Source organism: Chelon labrosus, assembly GCF_963514085.1.
Source record: "Chelon labrosus genome assembly, chromosome: 7".
NCBI classification, from domain to species: domain Eukaryota; kingdom Metazoa; phylum Chordata; class Actinopteri; order Mugiliformes; family Mugilidae; genus Chelon; species Chelon labrosus.
The window spans coordinates 27,130,870-27,146,155 of record NC_140343.1 but is presented as its reverse complement, the minus strand read 5'-3'; the positions used below and the strand labels follow the sequence as shown (position 1 = coordinate 27,146,155).

At 43.1% G+C, this 15,286-nt stretch overlaps 1 protein-coding gene across 2 annotated transcripts in view; it reads right to left on the bottom strand.

The window, feature by feature from the left end:
- Positions 1-15,286, bottom strand: part of LOC311490999 (3',5'-cyclic-AMP phosphodiesterase 4C-like) — a 97,806-nt gene that overhangs the window by 5,883 nt on the left and 76,637 nt on the right. For both annotated transcript variants that reach the window (XM_084548826.1, XM_084548827.1), the window contains 12 exons: positions 14,531-14,722; positions 13,015-13,051; positions 11,092-11,165; positions 10,958-11,007; positions 10,043-10,155; positions 7,545-7,638; positions 2,417-2,589; positions 2,227-2,325; positions 1,926-2,090; positions 1,668-1,767; positions 1,200-1,354; positions 134-256 (listed from right to left, as the gene is read on the bottom strand). In XM_084548826.1, coding sequence (XP_084404952.1) covers positions 134-256; positions 1,200-1,354; positions 1,668-1,767; positions 1,926-2,090; positions 2,227-2,325; positions 2,417-2,589; positions 7,545-7,638; positions 10,043-10,155; positions 10,958-11,007; positions 11,092-11,165; positions 13,015-13,051; positions 14,531-14,722 — 1,375 coding nt within the window. The remainder of the gene's footprint in view (positions 1-133; positions 257-1,199; positions 1,355-1,667; positions 1,768-1,925; positions 2,091-2,226; positions 2,326-2,416; positions 2,590-7,544; positions 7,639-10,042; positions 10,156-10,957; positions 11,008-11,091; positions 11,166-13,014; positions 13,052-14,530; positions 14,723-15,286) is intronic.

Genomic DNA, 15,286 nt, shown 5'->3' with positions numbered 1-15,286 from the left:
GATCATCAGTTATGTGCATTTTATACTATTACTATGCTTTTGATTATCTAGAGCTGTGAAAGCGTCCCGTCACGTGTACTACACAGTGTTCAGAGTGGAGTGTGTTTTCTGGTTTATTCAGGCGGACTCTCACCTGGATACGGTCAGAGTAGTTGTCTAGCAGCAGCACTCCCAAACTCGTCACCTTCTTGGTTTCCACCATCGTCTTCATGTCCGCCAAGAAGTTCATGTGTTTGGACATATCTGTGGCCAGCACCTACAGAGGATGACAGCCGCACACAAACACAACAGTCTTCAGCTGATTTCACTGATTTCTGACCATGCTTCGTCCATGTGTGCTGCTTCTGAAGGCAAAAACCTGACCTGTGATTATGAAGGCTTAAAGGATGCAATGGTAGAATGCCTTGGAGCGTCTGAGTTTCTAAGTCTAATGCTGACAAAGCAGACACACACTGTTGTATTGTCTCTCAAGTTTTTCCTGACAAACTGAAATGTAGTCACGTCTTGACCAAAACCATCACAACCACTGTCGACATCACCAACTCACTCTGAGGAAAGATACACCGATCAGCCACAACATTAAAACCACTACAGTAGATGTGAATAACATTGAACATCTTGTGACAATTCAGTGTTCTGCTGACAAACTTTTGGACCTGGCATTCATGTGGATGTTACTTAGATGTTAGACCAGACCAGGCACCCCCACCCCATAGCAATGACACTCCTTGATGGCAGCAGCCATCCCCAGCAGGATGCAGCCTGGCACAGACACGCACACAAAAATGGTTTAGGAACAACTAAAAAAAACATGAAGAACAGCACAAGGTGTTGACCTGGCCTCCAAATTCACTAGATCCCAAACTCATCAAGTAAATGTGGGATGATCCACAGAGGCCCCTCCCCTCAACCCATAGGACCCAAAGACCCCCACTAACAACATTCTGTTGCCAGACACCACAGGACACCCTCAGAAGGCCCATGTCCATCCTCTGATGAGTCACAACTGTTTTGGAGGCACAAGGGAGACCTACAAAAGGGCATTTTTGGGCCACCTTAGGAAGGTGGTCATAATGTTATGCCTGATTGTTGTATGTTTCCAGCAGCCTTTTCAAGGTATCAGCAGGATTATAATACATTAAAAAAGTTCCCGAAACCAACACAATTAAATCACATTTTACTATGTACAGTCCTCTCACCATGTCAATCACCATCTTGCGGAGGGAGTCTCTCTGTTTCTTGCTGAGGTTTTGGAAGATGTCACAGTTTTCCTCTTGGAGCAGTTTGAAGCCCACAGCGAGGTGATGGTTCTCCAGCACTGACGCGTCGTTGTACATTAGAGCCAGCTCCGAACCTGGAGAGGAGTTGGTTGAAACTGTTAAAACCAAGCAGGTTCACTCTGGACATAATTTAGATCCCGTGCCGACACTGATGCCGTCAGCTCAGATACAAGGTGACCCAGATGCATCACTGATACGTCAGTGAATTACCTGATTCCAAATTGTTTTTAATAAAACACACATTTTAGTTTTCTACATTGTTTACACATGTTTAAACGTTTGCAGACTCTAAAATAATTCATATGAATTCAAGCACAGATTCTTGAAATACCCTGCAGTAATTCTTGATGCAATTTTATTTGGCTTTTGAGTCACAGAGGAACCTACTTGTGTTAATGAGGAACTGGTTAGTGACTCCTGGGTGGTCAACATCATGGATGGCACTAGCAAACAGAGCAGCCATGATCTCCAGATCCGTGAACACCGCCTGGGACAAACAGGAAAGTACAGGAAATTGATTGATTCTAATTTGTTACTTTCATAAAATCTTGCTTCAAAACAGGAGCCTAAGGAGCAGTCAGGTGTTAAACACGTGCACAATCAAGAACAAGTGCAGAGTAAGCAGAAGCAGCTTCCTTGGCTCACCTCTAAAGCAGGGGTGGACAGGAGGACGTGAGTGGACTGCACCACGTCAGCTGCATGGATGTTGTTGTGATAGGCTACGTCTGCATGGTAGTGGTCCTCTAAGGTCATCATGAAGGTGATGAAGGTGTCAATTGGGACTTTAAAGGTTTTCAGAAGGTCTCGCTCCTGTACAGATGAAGAGGACACCAAAAAATAACAATAACATCACTGCACTGCATACATTGTTTAAACTGTTTATTTTTAATGTGAAATTGAATCAAGCAACTGTGAAACTAACTACATTGGTCCTTCCAGCTCTTACCTGGAAGATGGAGTACATGATCACCGTCAGAGGGCGGTTTCCAGAAAATTCTGCTATTTTGAATATATCCAGACCCCAACGATTGATGTCTTCAATCTCCTGGAGAAAAAAAAGATTGACATGTAAAGGACAGAGTGTATTTTTAAGCGCATTTGTTTTCTTTTCTCCGTGTCGTCGTGTATGAACGCACCTTGGCCAGCATGCTTTCGTGCGGTGTGTTGACTCCGAAGCGAGGGATGCAGGTAGACGCTAAACTCGGGCTTTGTGTGGCCTTTTTCACCCCACTGATCTGTGACATCGGCCTCTTCTTCTTCTCCTTCTCCTTAGGAGGTGGAGACAGGATCTCCACGTCATGTTGTTTCTCTGCAATGACACATAAACACTTGAAGTGCAGACAGGACTGACATGTTATTTATGACACCTGTACGTGCTGATTATCTTCACTAAAAATGTAACCAGTGAGACACGGAAGCAAGACTTTACTTAATTATTTAATTTTATCTGTCCAGTGAAATGGTAAATGGCCTTGTTTTTATTTAGCGCTTTTCTACCTATTGGTACTCAAAGCGCTTTTACAGTCACAGACGCATCTACCCATTTGCTCACACAAGCACTCACACATTCACACACCAATGCTATGCACTGGGAGCAACTGGGGGTTCAGTGTCTTGCTCAAGGACACTTCGGGATGTGGCACATTCCAGGGATCGAACCGCTAACCCTCTGGTTCGTGGACAACCCGCACTACCTACTGAGCCACAGCCGCCCCAGAAACCAGAGAGAAACCAGTATTTTTGTCCCTACAGCAGGGGTGTCAAACTCGTTTTGGGAAACATACAGCCCAATTTGAGCTCAAGGGGGCCGGACCAGTAACACGATAGCGTATTAACCCATAAACAAGCAACTCCACGTTTCCCTTTGTTTTAATGCAAAGACGTACATTAAGAAAGTGTTTACATTTAATGAAGTGCACTATTACAAAACATGTAATGAACAACCGGACATTTCTTGACAAAAAGAAGTGCAATTTCTGTGTAGTTCCAGGTCCCAGTGTTGTGTCATGTCCGCAGCTCTTATTAAAACGGTGTGAAAGCTAGGAATAACAGTTTAAAAATTGCAGTTAATGTCATCAATGTACCTTTGCAAATTCATCCCACGGGCCAGATTAGACCCTCTGGCGGGCCACTTTTGGCCCACGGGCCTTATGTTTGACACCTGTGCCCTATAGAGCTAATGTTGACCTCTTAAGGACAATGGACGCAGACCTATTTCCCGGCACACATGTTGTACAACAAGACAATCACTTATATGCTATCAATTATTAGCACTTATTAGTCAGATCAGATACAAGAAGTGGGACAATTCATATGATGTGCCTGTGAGTTGTCTGAGCATCTTTCTTTGTTTACCAAGTTAAGGCAACCTCCTCTTTTCCTCTGGTCCTAGCAACGCACTGAAAGAATGGCTCACCGTAACCCCCTCCAACTCCAAACAGCAACATGAGAATTTTATTCTCAACTTACTTACTATAGATGTCTTTGAAAGGTGAGTGTCCTTATTCGCAACTAGGAATAATCTGCACCATGGTCATAAACGCTTCACATTTTTGTTGATAGTTCTACTTTGATGAAGTACATGTTATTATTATAGCTACAAAAACCTCTGACTGCGGCCTCCCTGCTCTCTCAACCACTGCTACTATTAAATACTGCCACAACAAATATTATTATTAATATTCAATTCAATTTTTCGGCCGACTTTTCTGCCTCTAGTTGTCAGTGGAGAGAGAGAGGAAGTAATGGGGCAGGAGAGAGGGGACGACATGCAGCAAAGGGTGCCGATAAGCTACAGTGGTGCTCCAATTCAGTTTCATTTATAAAGCATCAATAACAAGGGAGCGCTCCTATAGTTTACCTGGCTGAGTAGGCAGTCCATAGGCATCCCAGCCTACGCCCTTAACTTCATGTCCTTCCCTCTCTCTCTCTCTCTCTTCCCCCCTCTCTCTACTGATAACTACCTGATAAAGACATAAATGTCCAAAAACTAAAATACACTCCAAACTGTCTCAAGATGCTTTACAGAAAGAGCAGCTCATATAGGGTGACACAACTGCTTCAAGCTGGGTAGAGACTGAAAAAGATGGAGGTGCCACAGACGAGAAGGTAGGAGAGGAGGACTGCCGCTGCTGCTAGTACAATTACTATTGCCAACACCTCAGTGATCAAGGTATTACATAGCACCAGTAATGCTAACACTAGCGACTGCCCCACAAATTTAACTACTAATACAGCAGCTGCCAGACGTGCAGCTTGTAAACAGGAAAGGCAGGCAACTGCTCGGAGGCCTTGGCGGCTTACAAACTTTAAACAACAGCACTGGCAATGTGCAAAGTTTTCATTCTGCACACTAAATCCAGTTACATGCCGTGTGCAATTTAAAAGTTAAAAAATTGACTTATGGCTATTATTAGTATCACATATCATTCAACTTTATCTTTCTTCAGGATCATTACTTAAGATTCTGACACCAACTAAAGAGGATAATTTATTTACTGAAATTTAATTTATCATACTGCCTCACAGCAAGAAGGTCATTTCTGTGTGGAGTTTGCATGTTCTCCCTGTGTCTGTGTGGGTTCTCTCCAGGTACTCCAGCTTCCTCCCACCGTCCAAAGACATGCTGGTTAGGTTCATTGGTGATTCTAAATTGGCCGTAGGCGTGAGTGTGAATGGTTGTCCGTCTCTCTGTGTTAGCGCTGCGATAGACTGGAGACCTGTCCAGGGTGTACCCCGCCTCTCACCCAATGACAGCTGGGATAGGCTCCAGCCAGTTACAGAAAATGAATGAATGAATGAATAATTTATCATACAGTATATACAATGCACTCCAAAGATTCCTTCTGACGTGATATGTTTCTCTTTTGGTCATCACATCAGTTCAGTGTCTGATCCTGATACAGAGTTGAGTTAGAGAGTTCCATTCACAATTTTTATCTGTTATCAGATTATTTCTAAGTTAATTGTGATGCTGGTCGGAGGGGCCCCCCTCAGGAATTTTTGCCCTCAGTAGATTCTAGACTCGCTTCGGACAGCTGCAAATACTAATACTTCACTAATAATACTTTAAAATAATAAGACAGCAGCCTTTCATTTCAGTAGTCGTCACTACAACTGCTACTAACATGCGCAGCGCAAGAACACTTCCAACAAGAGGTGGCCAATTTCACGCATTTAACGACACATGTTAATTCCCACCCATATGATGTCGACTAGAGCTATAAAATAACATTAAAATCTGTGTTTCTTTCTAATTTATTGACACATTACTGAGGCTTCTATCGCCATCGCCATAATATCCCTTCAGCTGATCAGAAAACAGCCTCTCATGTGTGGCGATAAAACCACACGATCTGCTCTCAGGGCTGCCTTTCCAGAGTATAACAAACAGCATTGTACTGAATGTCACCTTGCTAAATAGTGCCGCTCTCATGTTACAAAACAACATACATGAACCTAAATATCACCTTACAAACATGGCAATAGATTTCTCTTTATCTGCGGCTTCTTTTCAGCATAACACAGACAGACTTTGTGTTAATGACCTTGTGAACAACTGGACCTTCCACTGCTCTCGTGTCACAACAGGAATAAAAAGACACACATCTTAAAATGCGTGTAATATAATTATAAACCAAAAAGCCTGACGTAGTGCATCAAGTGTATGAAATCTTTCGCCATGTAAATGATGAGCAACATGTTCTTATGATACAGACGATATGACAGTAGGAGCACGACACCAGTAGTTTCTGAGCATGACTTGAAGCTTGATGATAGAGCACTTCTCACATTTTCCCAAATGTAGGTTAGAAAAGGATCATCACGCTTACAGGCTGGAGATATTTTTAAGCCACAGTGGAGAGTGTGATCCACGGAGCAAGAAAAAACAAACAGGGAAATCACCAAGGTTTCCAGCGACATTATTGACACGATCTCAACATGATCTGTTGACACAAAGGTGCTGTCCCAGCAGACACCGTTGTGCTGAAAATGACTCATCCATTTTTTGTACAAAGCCAAGAAAATTATGATCCCCGTTTTGATAATGGTCGCAGACAGCCGGCTTTACCTCACATCCTCATTTCATCTGCAGTATCATCCATCCACGATTGAGCCGCAATGATGACTGCATGAGCAATATCCAGATCTGAGCCCAGATACAAAGCGCAAGCCACCGCAAGGATGCACAACGACCTGAGTGGCAGCGTCACACAAGGTGCCGTCTGGCCTCTCTCACCTCTATCACAGTGCCTCCTCTTCCTCACACCCAAAGCCATGGTGTTCATTTCCAAATGCGGCCAGGCTTGAAGCCGAAGCACTCATATCAAAACGGCAATCGACTGACGGCTCCATCCTCGATCGGCTGGACCATCCTGCTGGAAGGGCTGCTGAAGACTGAGCCTCCTATTGATGCAACACGCTGCTGAATAATATTGCACCCTGTTGCTACGGCAACGCCACACAATGTGTCCGGGAATGCTGTCTGTTGCCGCGCCTCCTTCTGTTTCAGAGAAGGAAAAATCCTCACCTTGTCCTTTAGAAAATGTGCTCTTTTCACTTTCTCAGTTTAAAAAAACAACAATAACAAGCTTCCATCAATTCTTCCTCCTTCTGTCTTCCCTTGCCATTAAAATATTAAAATATTTGCATCCCTGTTTCTTTATAAAGGCTTCTCACTACCTTCAAGAACAACATATTTTTTAAATACTTATTTGTATCTTTTTCTTCTCTTCCTTCAATCTCATCCTAATTATTCCTTTAATTCTTCTCTCTTCCTTTACATTTACTTAAAAAACTCATCCTAGGTTTTCTAAATAGTTCTTTTAAAATGATTTAATGATTTAAAATGATTCCTCCTCCTTTAAAGATCTCCTTTTCATTCATATACACAACGCTGGAAGCTATGCTAACACTCACATGTGTTGAATGGCAGTCTAGTGTGATGCCCACATAATAAAGATAATAAAAAAAATAAAAAGCCAGGTGATGCATTTATGAAAATGAGTTTCTCCAAGAGCCGAGCACGTCTGGTGTAGTACAAAATGTCATTCACAAAAGGTTAGATACTATATTGCCTGCACCGTTTATATCAACGGGGCTAGGCTAAATATTGGACGCACCTCTCTACAACACGCTGCAGTCAAACGGCACAGCAAACTACAGCCTCCAAAATGTTTAAGAGTCCCTCCCGAGCTGTTGTCAAACTGTATTAGCTATGAGCCAGTGACCTATCACTCTATTCTGCCAGTGGTTAAAACTCACCTAAGAAGGTGCTGGAGATGAACTCTGACACCTGATTCCCTGAACGGCTTGTCTCTGATAGCTGCGTCAGCTCGCGGTTCAGCATCCTCTTAAACTGCGTAGACACAAACAAACCAAAATGTGGTTAGTTCAGTTACAATGATGAGGTGTGCCAGTATTTGAATACACTGGGATGGTGGTGGGTGTGTGTGTGGGGGGGGTTATATTTGTCTAAAAATAGACAAATAGACTTAAGTCTCTAGACCAGGGTAAGCATGCTGTAAGGGGATTTTCCATTTCACTCCTTTCGTAGAGAAAATCTGAAAAGTGGATTCCTGTGCTTTTACTACAAATGCACTCTCTTTCGTTGATTGCTGATCTTAATTAATTTGCAACCACATGCATTCAATAAGTATATGGAAAAAAAGATACAGAATCAAATGCAATGTCAAAAAAAAAAAAAACGAAAAATAAAATCTGCAATGGAATTGTAAAAACATGTTGTACGGTTCATTGAAAATAAAATGTGGATCAAGTGGGACAAGCTGGACCAAATATAACACTGATAAATGGGTAAATAACATCTTAACATTTATAGTACGTGGTAGGTTTATACAGTTTCTCAGTTAAAGTTCAAACTGATTTCTAAAGACGCTCCGTTGTCTGTGCTGTGGTTTCCAGCACTGTAGCACATTTTAATCATTTTTATTTCAGGACAAATTTGACAAATTCGACAGATAGCTGAAATTGTTACGCTTTTAAAATACCAGAAAATACTACACGCTTGCAGATCTGCCTTTTTTGGTAGTAATAAAAGGCCGGAAATATGTGCGTGCTAGAAAGTTTTTTGAAGACAAAAGTGTCCAGTGTTTCCCTGACTTTTATCACAGCGGTAGTTTCCACACTGATTATGTAACAGCTTTGGCACGTGGAGGCTGAGGGAGGAAGAGGGAGGAAAAGGGAGGGAGGGGATCTGGGTGAGAAAGAGAGAAAGAGAGAGAGATGCTGCAGTGGTTCCACGGCTACTATGTGACCCACACAAACACATGCATCATCCTGTAGTTACACATGTTCACAAGCAACATAGTCCTACATCTATGAGGTCCTGTTTTTACAAAGACTTCCTCTAACATGCATGTCTTGTCTACCCTTTTCAACACAGTGTCTTTCTGTCACACACACCTACATTCTCAACATCCAGCCCGTTTGTAGTTCCAGTCCTGAGTCAGATCCGACAGGCAGGCTCACTCAGCAAAGCCCCCCTGCAAAGCCTGCACTGCCGATCAATGGATCCCATTGTAAACAAGAAAAGCCAGCAGCTCTCCCTGTCGCTCACCTGTCTGAGTCTCCAGCACAGACAAACCCAGAGTGGCGACGCAGGCATGACAGCCCACACATGTTGATGTCAGTGGCGGCTACAATCCAAGTTTGCTCGTTTAGTGATCTGCTGTAATTTGCGCACTCTCTTGTGCTCCATGCTCAGCGGAGACGGTCTGAACATGCAATGAAGTCTGTTTGAAAAAATTAAAGTTCCCATAGTCCCAAGTGCTGTCCAAAGGAAGGGGGGGGGGGGGGGGGGGGGGGGGGGTTGGAGGGTTAGGGTGGGGGTGGGGTGAGGTAGTGTGGGAGGCTGGAGATGTGGTCTATCATCAGGGGAGGAAGGGTGTGACTGCGGCCGCTCATCCAACTACTGTCACATACTGTCAATGAGAAACATAGGGAGGGAGCGAGGGAGAAGGAGGGAGAGACTATGAGGATCCCCCCCTCCTGCCCTGCACGCTGTTCCCCCCTCCCTCTCCGTCCAATCACATTTGTCTGGCTTCAGGGGCTGGGTGGAGGAGAGGGATCTGATTGGCTGACTGGGGGATGGAGGAGGTGTGTGTGTAGTAGCCAAATAGCAGAGAGAAGCAGGAAACAGAGGTGCCAATTAACTCTTTCGGTGAGGAGAGGCATGATTCAACGCTGTGTTTGAAATCATATTGTTATTTTCGTGACTTAAACATTTTGTGAATATTAATATTAAAAATGTCTCCCTGATATTCAGAGTTGCATCACACTAAAAGGGCAAAGATATGGTGTTAATGTGTAGATAATGAAGCATGATGGGACTTGGGCTGAACTAAAACACTATAATACACATCAAATATATTTTTTTTCAATGATGGTTTCGGTCATTTTAGGTAGAGAAACAGGATGTGACATAATGGCAACCAACCACTCCGTAAAGAGGTCACGTGGCACTGTGAGAGTTTTTTTAGTAATTTTAAAAATAAGTACAGTGTATAATCAAACATTTCCCGGTGGAGGTCGAGCAGAGTGTAATATTAATTAAATGAAATCATGAGTGAGTCTAGCGGAAATGTGGTGGGGTCATCAATAACGTGGCTCCGCGTGACTCCACTCTCGGACCATACTGCGTAGACTCTGGCTCCAAAGTTGCAAGGAAGTGGCGAGACGTGTCCATATTTATACAGTCTATGGTTTGGACACAACTTAAGCCGAGTCCGATGTCACCTCACCTTATTGGATGCCATCTCGCTGACCGAGTGTCTCGTCTGCAGCGTCTCCAGCTGGTCCAGACACCAGTCCAGCTCTTCCAGTGTCTCCACCGCCATCTTCTGGTAAGGCTCCTCTGAAAGGTCAGAGGTCACACAAAGACATGTTGCTATGAAAACATCCATATCTCCTAAACAATCAGGACTTCTAGAGTTACCTGAGACACTAACAAGGGCAAACAATGAGAAGGGAGAGCTTTAAAGGAGTAGATTTAATCATATGTAGAAGGCTAGGTTGCATTATTAAATGACAACTGGCCAGGGATTATTGACCAACTATTATGAAACGACTTGCTCCCTATCATGGAGAGAATATGGAGGCATTTCATAACTTTTAAAGCACCAACACAAAAGAGAAATCAAGATACAAGATGTTGGAGAAAATGTGGAAATGGATAGAGCAGATCAGGTCCAGTTCATATGGAGAACTACCATCTTTTACTGGTGGGAGATAAAAAAATATATACTAAGAAAAGTTTGAGAGAGGGTTCCTTTTACAATATTGGGAGACAAAATTATGTTTGAATTAATGTCAGTTGTAAAGAAAAAAGCTATTACCAGAGTCTGGCTAAAGACAGATCAGCCTAATGTGGAGGAATGGGTTGAAGTAATGGAAACACAACAGAGGAGTTGACTTTCTCCTTTAGACAAATCAATAGATACAGGAAAACGTGGATTGATTTGTGCAGTCCATATTGGTTTAGATCGAATAGCGCCCAGGTTTTATGCCACAGAATTTGAGAGAATGTACCTACTTTGGATATAACTGCATATAATGTCTGCTTTAATTCTGTGAAAGAATGTGCTATTCAAGAGAAAGATCTTCACCCCTGGCTACAACCTCGCTGCATCCCATCATATAGAGACACTAACACTGACCTGCAAGACATGTCTTACACATGGACGGCTGGTTGCTGCCTGATGGCCGCCTGGAACAAGAAAACAGATGAGTGGTTGGCAGGATATCAAACACAGCGAGCAGTTAGTCATCGGGGCGGCTTCCTTGTTCTTACTTGTTTCCCACACGATCTTGCAGATGTGTCAGAGCAGCAAAGTTACTTCTAACTGTTCGTAGACTGGCAAGAACCTTAAAAGGGTGAATGAAAGAAGATCTATGATTACGTTCAGGAGGAGACACGTGAAACACGCACCTCTTAGTATCAAGAGAAGGAAGGAGCCAGTCTCCCACCAGAATTACGTCTGCGGCTGTTCTCTCATTTAGTCTCCTGCTGTATATAACTATAGTTACTTTAAATGTAGTGGAACAAATATGTTTCCCTCACCTTTGTATTTTGTTTATCAGCTTTAAATGACAGCAAAATGAGCGGACCTCTGTAAGAAGAGAGCTTGGATTTGAAATTGGATCTGCTCATGTGAATCCTTAACCTTCATGTAAGCTAAGTGGCTTACGAGACGGCGTGGCATGTAGCTGCAATGGCTTTAAGGCCGATAAGACAGCAGACACGTTAAACCTTCTGAGTTTCAAAATCCCACAGAGTTACGTGTGATCTTGGTTTTGCTCGTCAGCTTTTTTGCAACAGCTGCATAGATGTGACAACTAAAATTGATCTCCTGCAGATAAATAATCGCAGTTCAAAGCCGCTCCTGTCTGGTATCTATAAATTATTCACGTACATAATTTAGCTTTGTGTCCAACTGCAGGTGAAGGTTGGATATTAGTCTGGAAATATCACACGTGGACGGACTGTGTTAATGGGCCAAAGCTGCGCATCACACACACACACACACACCCACACACACACACACACACACAAAGACTCAGAACAAGCTGTTCAGTACAAAGAGAAAGTGCGTGGGTGTTTTCTGTGAAAAATGAACCATCTCTTATTTCTCAAACTGGTGAGTAACGGCCATCGAGGAGCCACGTGGATTATCAGGAACACCTACAAATTGGACTGCTTTAGTTTGAATGCAAACACTGTGTGATGTAAAGCACTCAATAGTGAAAGTCGACACACGGCTACAGTTCAGATACTGACAGAAGACAAATCTGTCTGGCCACCACTTTTGACATATTGACCCTGAAGTTTTTTTGTTGTTTTTTATCAGGAGCTGCTTAAATGTTGTCTAAGCTACACAGCGACGCAGTCAACACCCTGCTGCTGCAGCCCTTCTCCCCTCTGCCCTGTTACACCAGTGAACTAACCAAAGGAAATCTTTCCTTATTCTTCCTTCTTCATTCATTCATTCATTCATTCATTCATCTTCTGTACCCGCTTATTCCTGTTAAGGGTCGCGGGGGTCTGCTGGAGCCTATCCCAGCTGTCATTGGGCGAGAGGCGGGGGTACACCCTGGACAAGTCTATTCTTCCTTCTTTTTATATATAATTCAGTTGTATTGGATTAGCTGTGACAAACCCAATTTCCCCCAGGCATTCATAAAGTATTTCTGATTCTGATTACGTGTGGATGAATCAATCAGTCAAATAACAGAGACCAATATAAACCTATATAGGTTTATTTGTTTAATTTGCAATTAAGTGTGGTGCTGTGTTTCTGCTACCTCTGTAAAATCTGTCTAAAGCTAAAAAGCTCTAAAGCTGTTGCCATCCAAGTTGTCACATTCCTCTTGTCATCAGTGGCGTTTCTTGTTTCTGGGGGGGCCCCCAAGACAAAGACGTACTTGAAGCTGCATCATCCTATAGATAAAATAGGCTGGGCCCTACACGTGCTGTGCAGTATTGTTGTTGCAGCTTAACTTTAAGGGGGTTGCAAACCATTGGCTTCTGAGGCTCCCTTTACTGTCCACAGGGCCAATGGTTGGTTTACCTGTTCTGACGGTCAAACACTCAACTATGATTCTTGCATTTAGTTTTTACTTGTCACACGCAATTACAATTATTATTTTTTTCTTTTTAGAGAAGCTTCAAAGCAGAACCACAAACACACAACATTCAAATGTAAATGCGACTAACCTGTGCAAATGGGGTCACAATCATGTCTTCTCCATGCCTGCAAGAAAACAACACACAATCATCTAGGGAAAAGCCCTCGAGAGGAGGGACGGACAGGAGCAGGACACATCAGGAGGTTCCAAAAAAAAAAAAACAATCTCCAAACACAGACACACAACTTATGACAACATGTAAGGTTGTTGGTTTTATTGGGATATTTGACTGTACGGGAATGCTGCCCTTGGCTGAGACCATGCTTGGTCTGAATGATGCACCGGATAAAAGGGGTGAGGACAGGACAGCAGATTGTTTAGTTACACAAATATGTCTTAATGGCAAAAATGTCTGGTGCTAAACGAGAAAATTAACAACTTTTAAAAAGCCAAAAAAAATGTATTCACATGTGAACTCCATGACTCAGACACACAGAAAAAGTTACAGAAAGACAAATAAGTTGAAGTGAAATTTAAAATGTTGTGATATTCGGCAGCTAAAGACTCGGACCTGAGCTTCTATGAAGGTCCAAATTCACCGAAGAACTCCAGACATGTTTGTGTAACTACAACTATGTGCTGATGTGGGGGCAGTGTTCATGCTCTGGGAAAAACACCCATTGAAAAGGCAGAGCTCTCTGGAAGGTTCAGGGTCACCGCATGCACCTCAGACTCCCTCAGACTTCAAGATAAAACCATGCTGTCAGTGAAAAGTACAAAGTTAGCCTGCACAGCGATGTCCAGCAAACATTTGGACGCCGAATTACAACATTCAAGACCCAAGAATGTTCTGTTTTGTTTTGTGAAATCCAGGCCTACATTTTAAAATCCAAATCAAATGCTTGCTGGGACTGTCTCTAAAACTTTGCACTGGCTTTTGGAGTTGAGGCCCCCAAAAAAATGTTCTTCATGTTGTGCTCGGGAGAAGGTGACGTGTAAGCGAGAGGGCGGGAAGAGGGGACTCATGGCAGCATGGCAACAGCCCAAAGACACAGACAGGGGGAAAAAAAATCACATTAATCTTCACACTTTGTCTCACCGAGGTAGCCAATTGACTTCCCAATGCTTCAATCCCTCCTCCCTTCAAAACAAAGGAGCGACAGCTATTGGTGGTCGAGGCCCCATTTACACTCTGGCTTCAAACAGACTGCTAGCTGCACAGAGAAACCTTTAGCTGTATAAACAGACAGAAACTGGATGCAGAACTAGCTCGCCGCTAAGAACAAGGTGTCCACCACCTAGACGTCCATGGCGTCTGTGAATGGAACCACCATTCACAGACTCCTGCTGTGCTGGCAAGAGCCTCTTTAAAGCCAGAAGTCAGAAAATGCATTTCTTAGAGTGTAAATAGGACCTTGGATGGACTCATAAAATAATTATTTACAATACATTCAAGTGTTTCAAACTTTCATCTTTAAACATTGATAATATTTCATATTTCATCGGCTGCAACAGTTTCTCCAGAGGAACAGCACTATTGTCATCGCCTGTGCTGTGAAGCCATTTTAATTTTACAATGCGATACAGCGTCCACGAATACTTACAGGTCGCTGGCGGTGGACGAGTTGCGGGACATGGCTTTGGGAGAGAGGTCGAAGTCTGAGTCGGAGCGGTAGAGGAAGGACTCGCGGCGCTGACTGTGGGGGTAGTTGGCCTGAAGTACCAGACCAGAGCCCGGGCTAGTCTGAGAGTCCAGTGGACTGCGACCCACCGACAGGCCATTCTCCACATCAAAACTATAACCAGAGAGAAAGAGACAGGAAATCAATCAACCCGTAGGTTCTTTTTTTATTCATTTCATTCCATTACTTGACCTGTAAAAATAATTACAATGTGTGCGGAGACTCCAAACTGTGGATAATTTCTCCACTGCCGCTGCTTTTACTTCTAATAAATATATAATTTCCTCATGCCATTAATACCACATTTATTTTGCACACAACTCAACAACAAGAAGAAACACAAGATTAAAGCAACAACGCTGTGCTCATCTCAAATGATCTGACAGAACTTAACATAGCTGCTCAAGGTGTACGCATAGAAAGAAAAAGCTCATATAAAGACAAGGCTGAGATAAAGTGTAATTAGACCACTTCAGAAAGCGTGTAGCTCTGACAGGACAGTGCGTAGAAAGCTGCGAGTCCAAATTCAAATCATTTCCCCCAAAGTATCTCCTGAGACCACAATGAAGTCTTTGACAACGCACACAAGGGAGCAACGATTATAACGGGACACAAGGAGCGGATTCATGTGATTCCATCAAAAATAATAACAAGCACAAAAAGGAGCTTTTTGCTTGT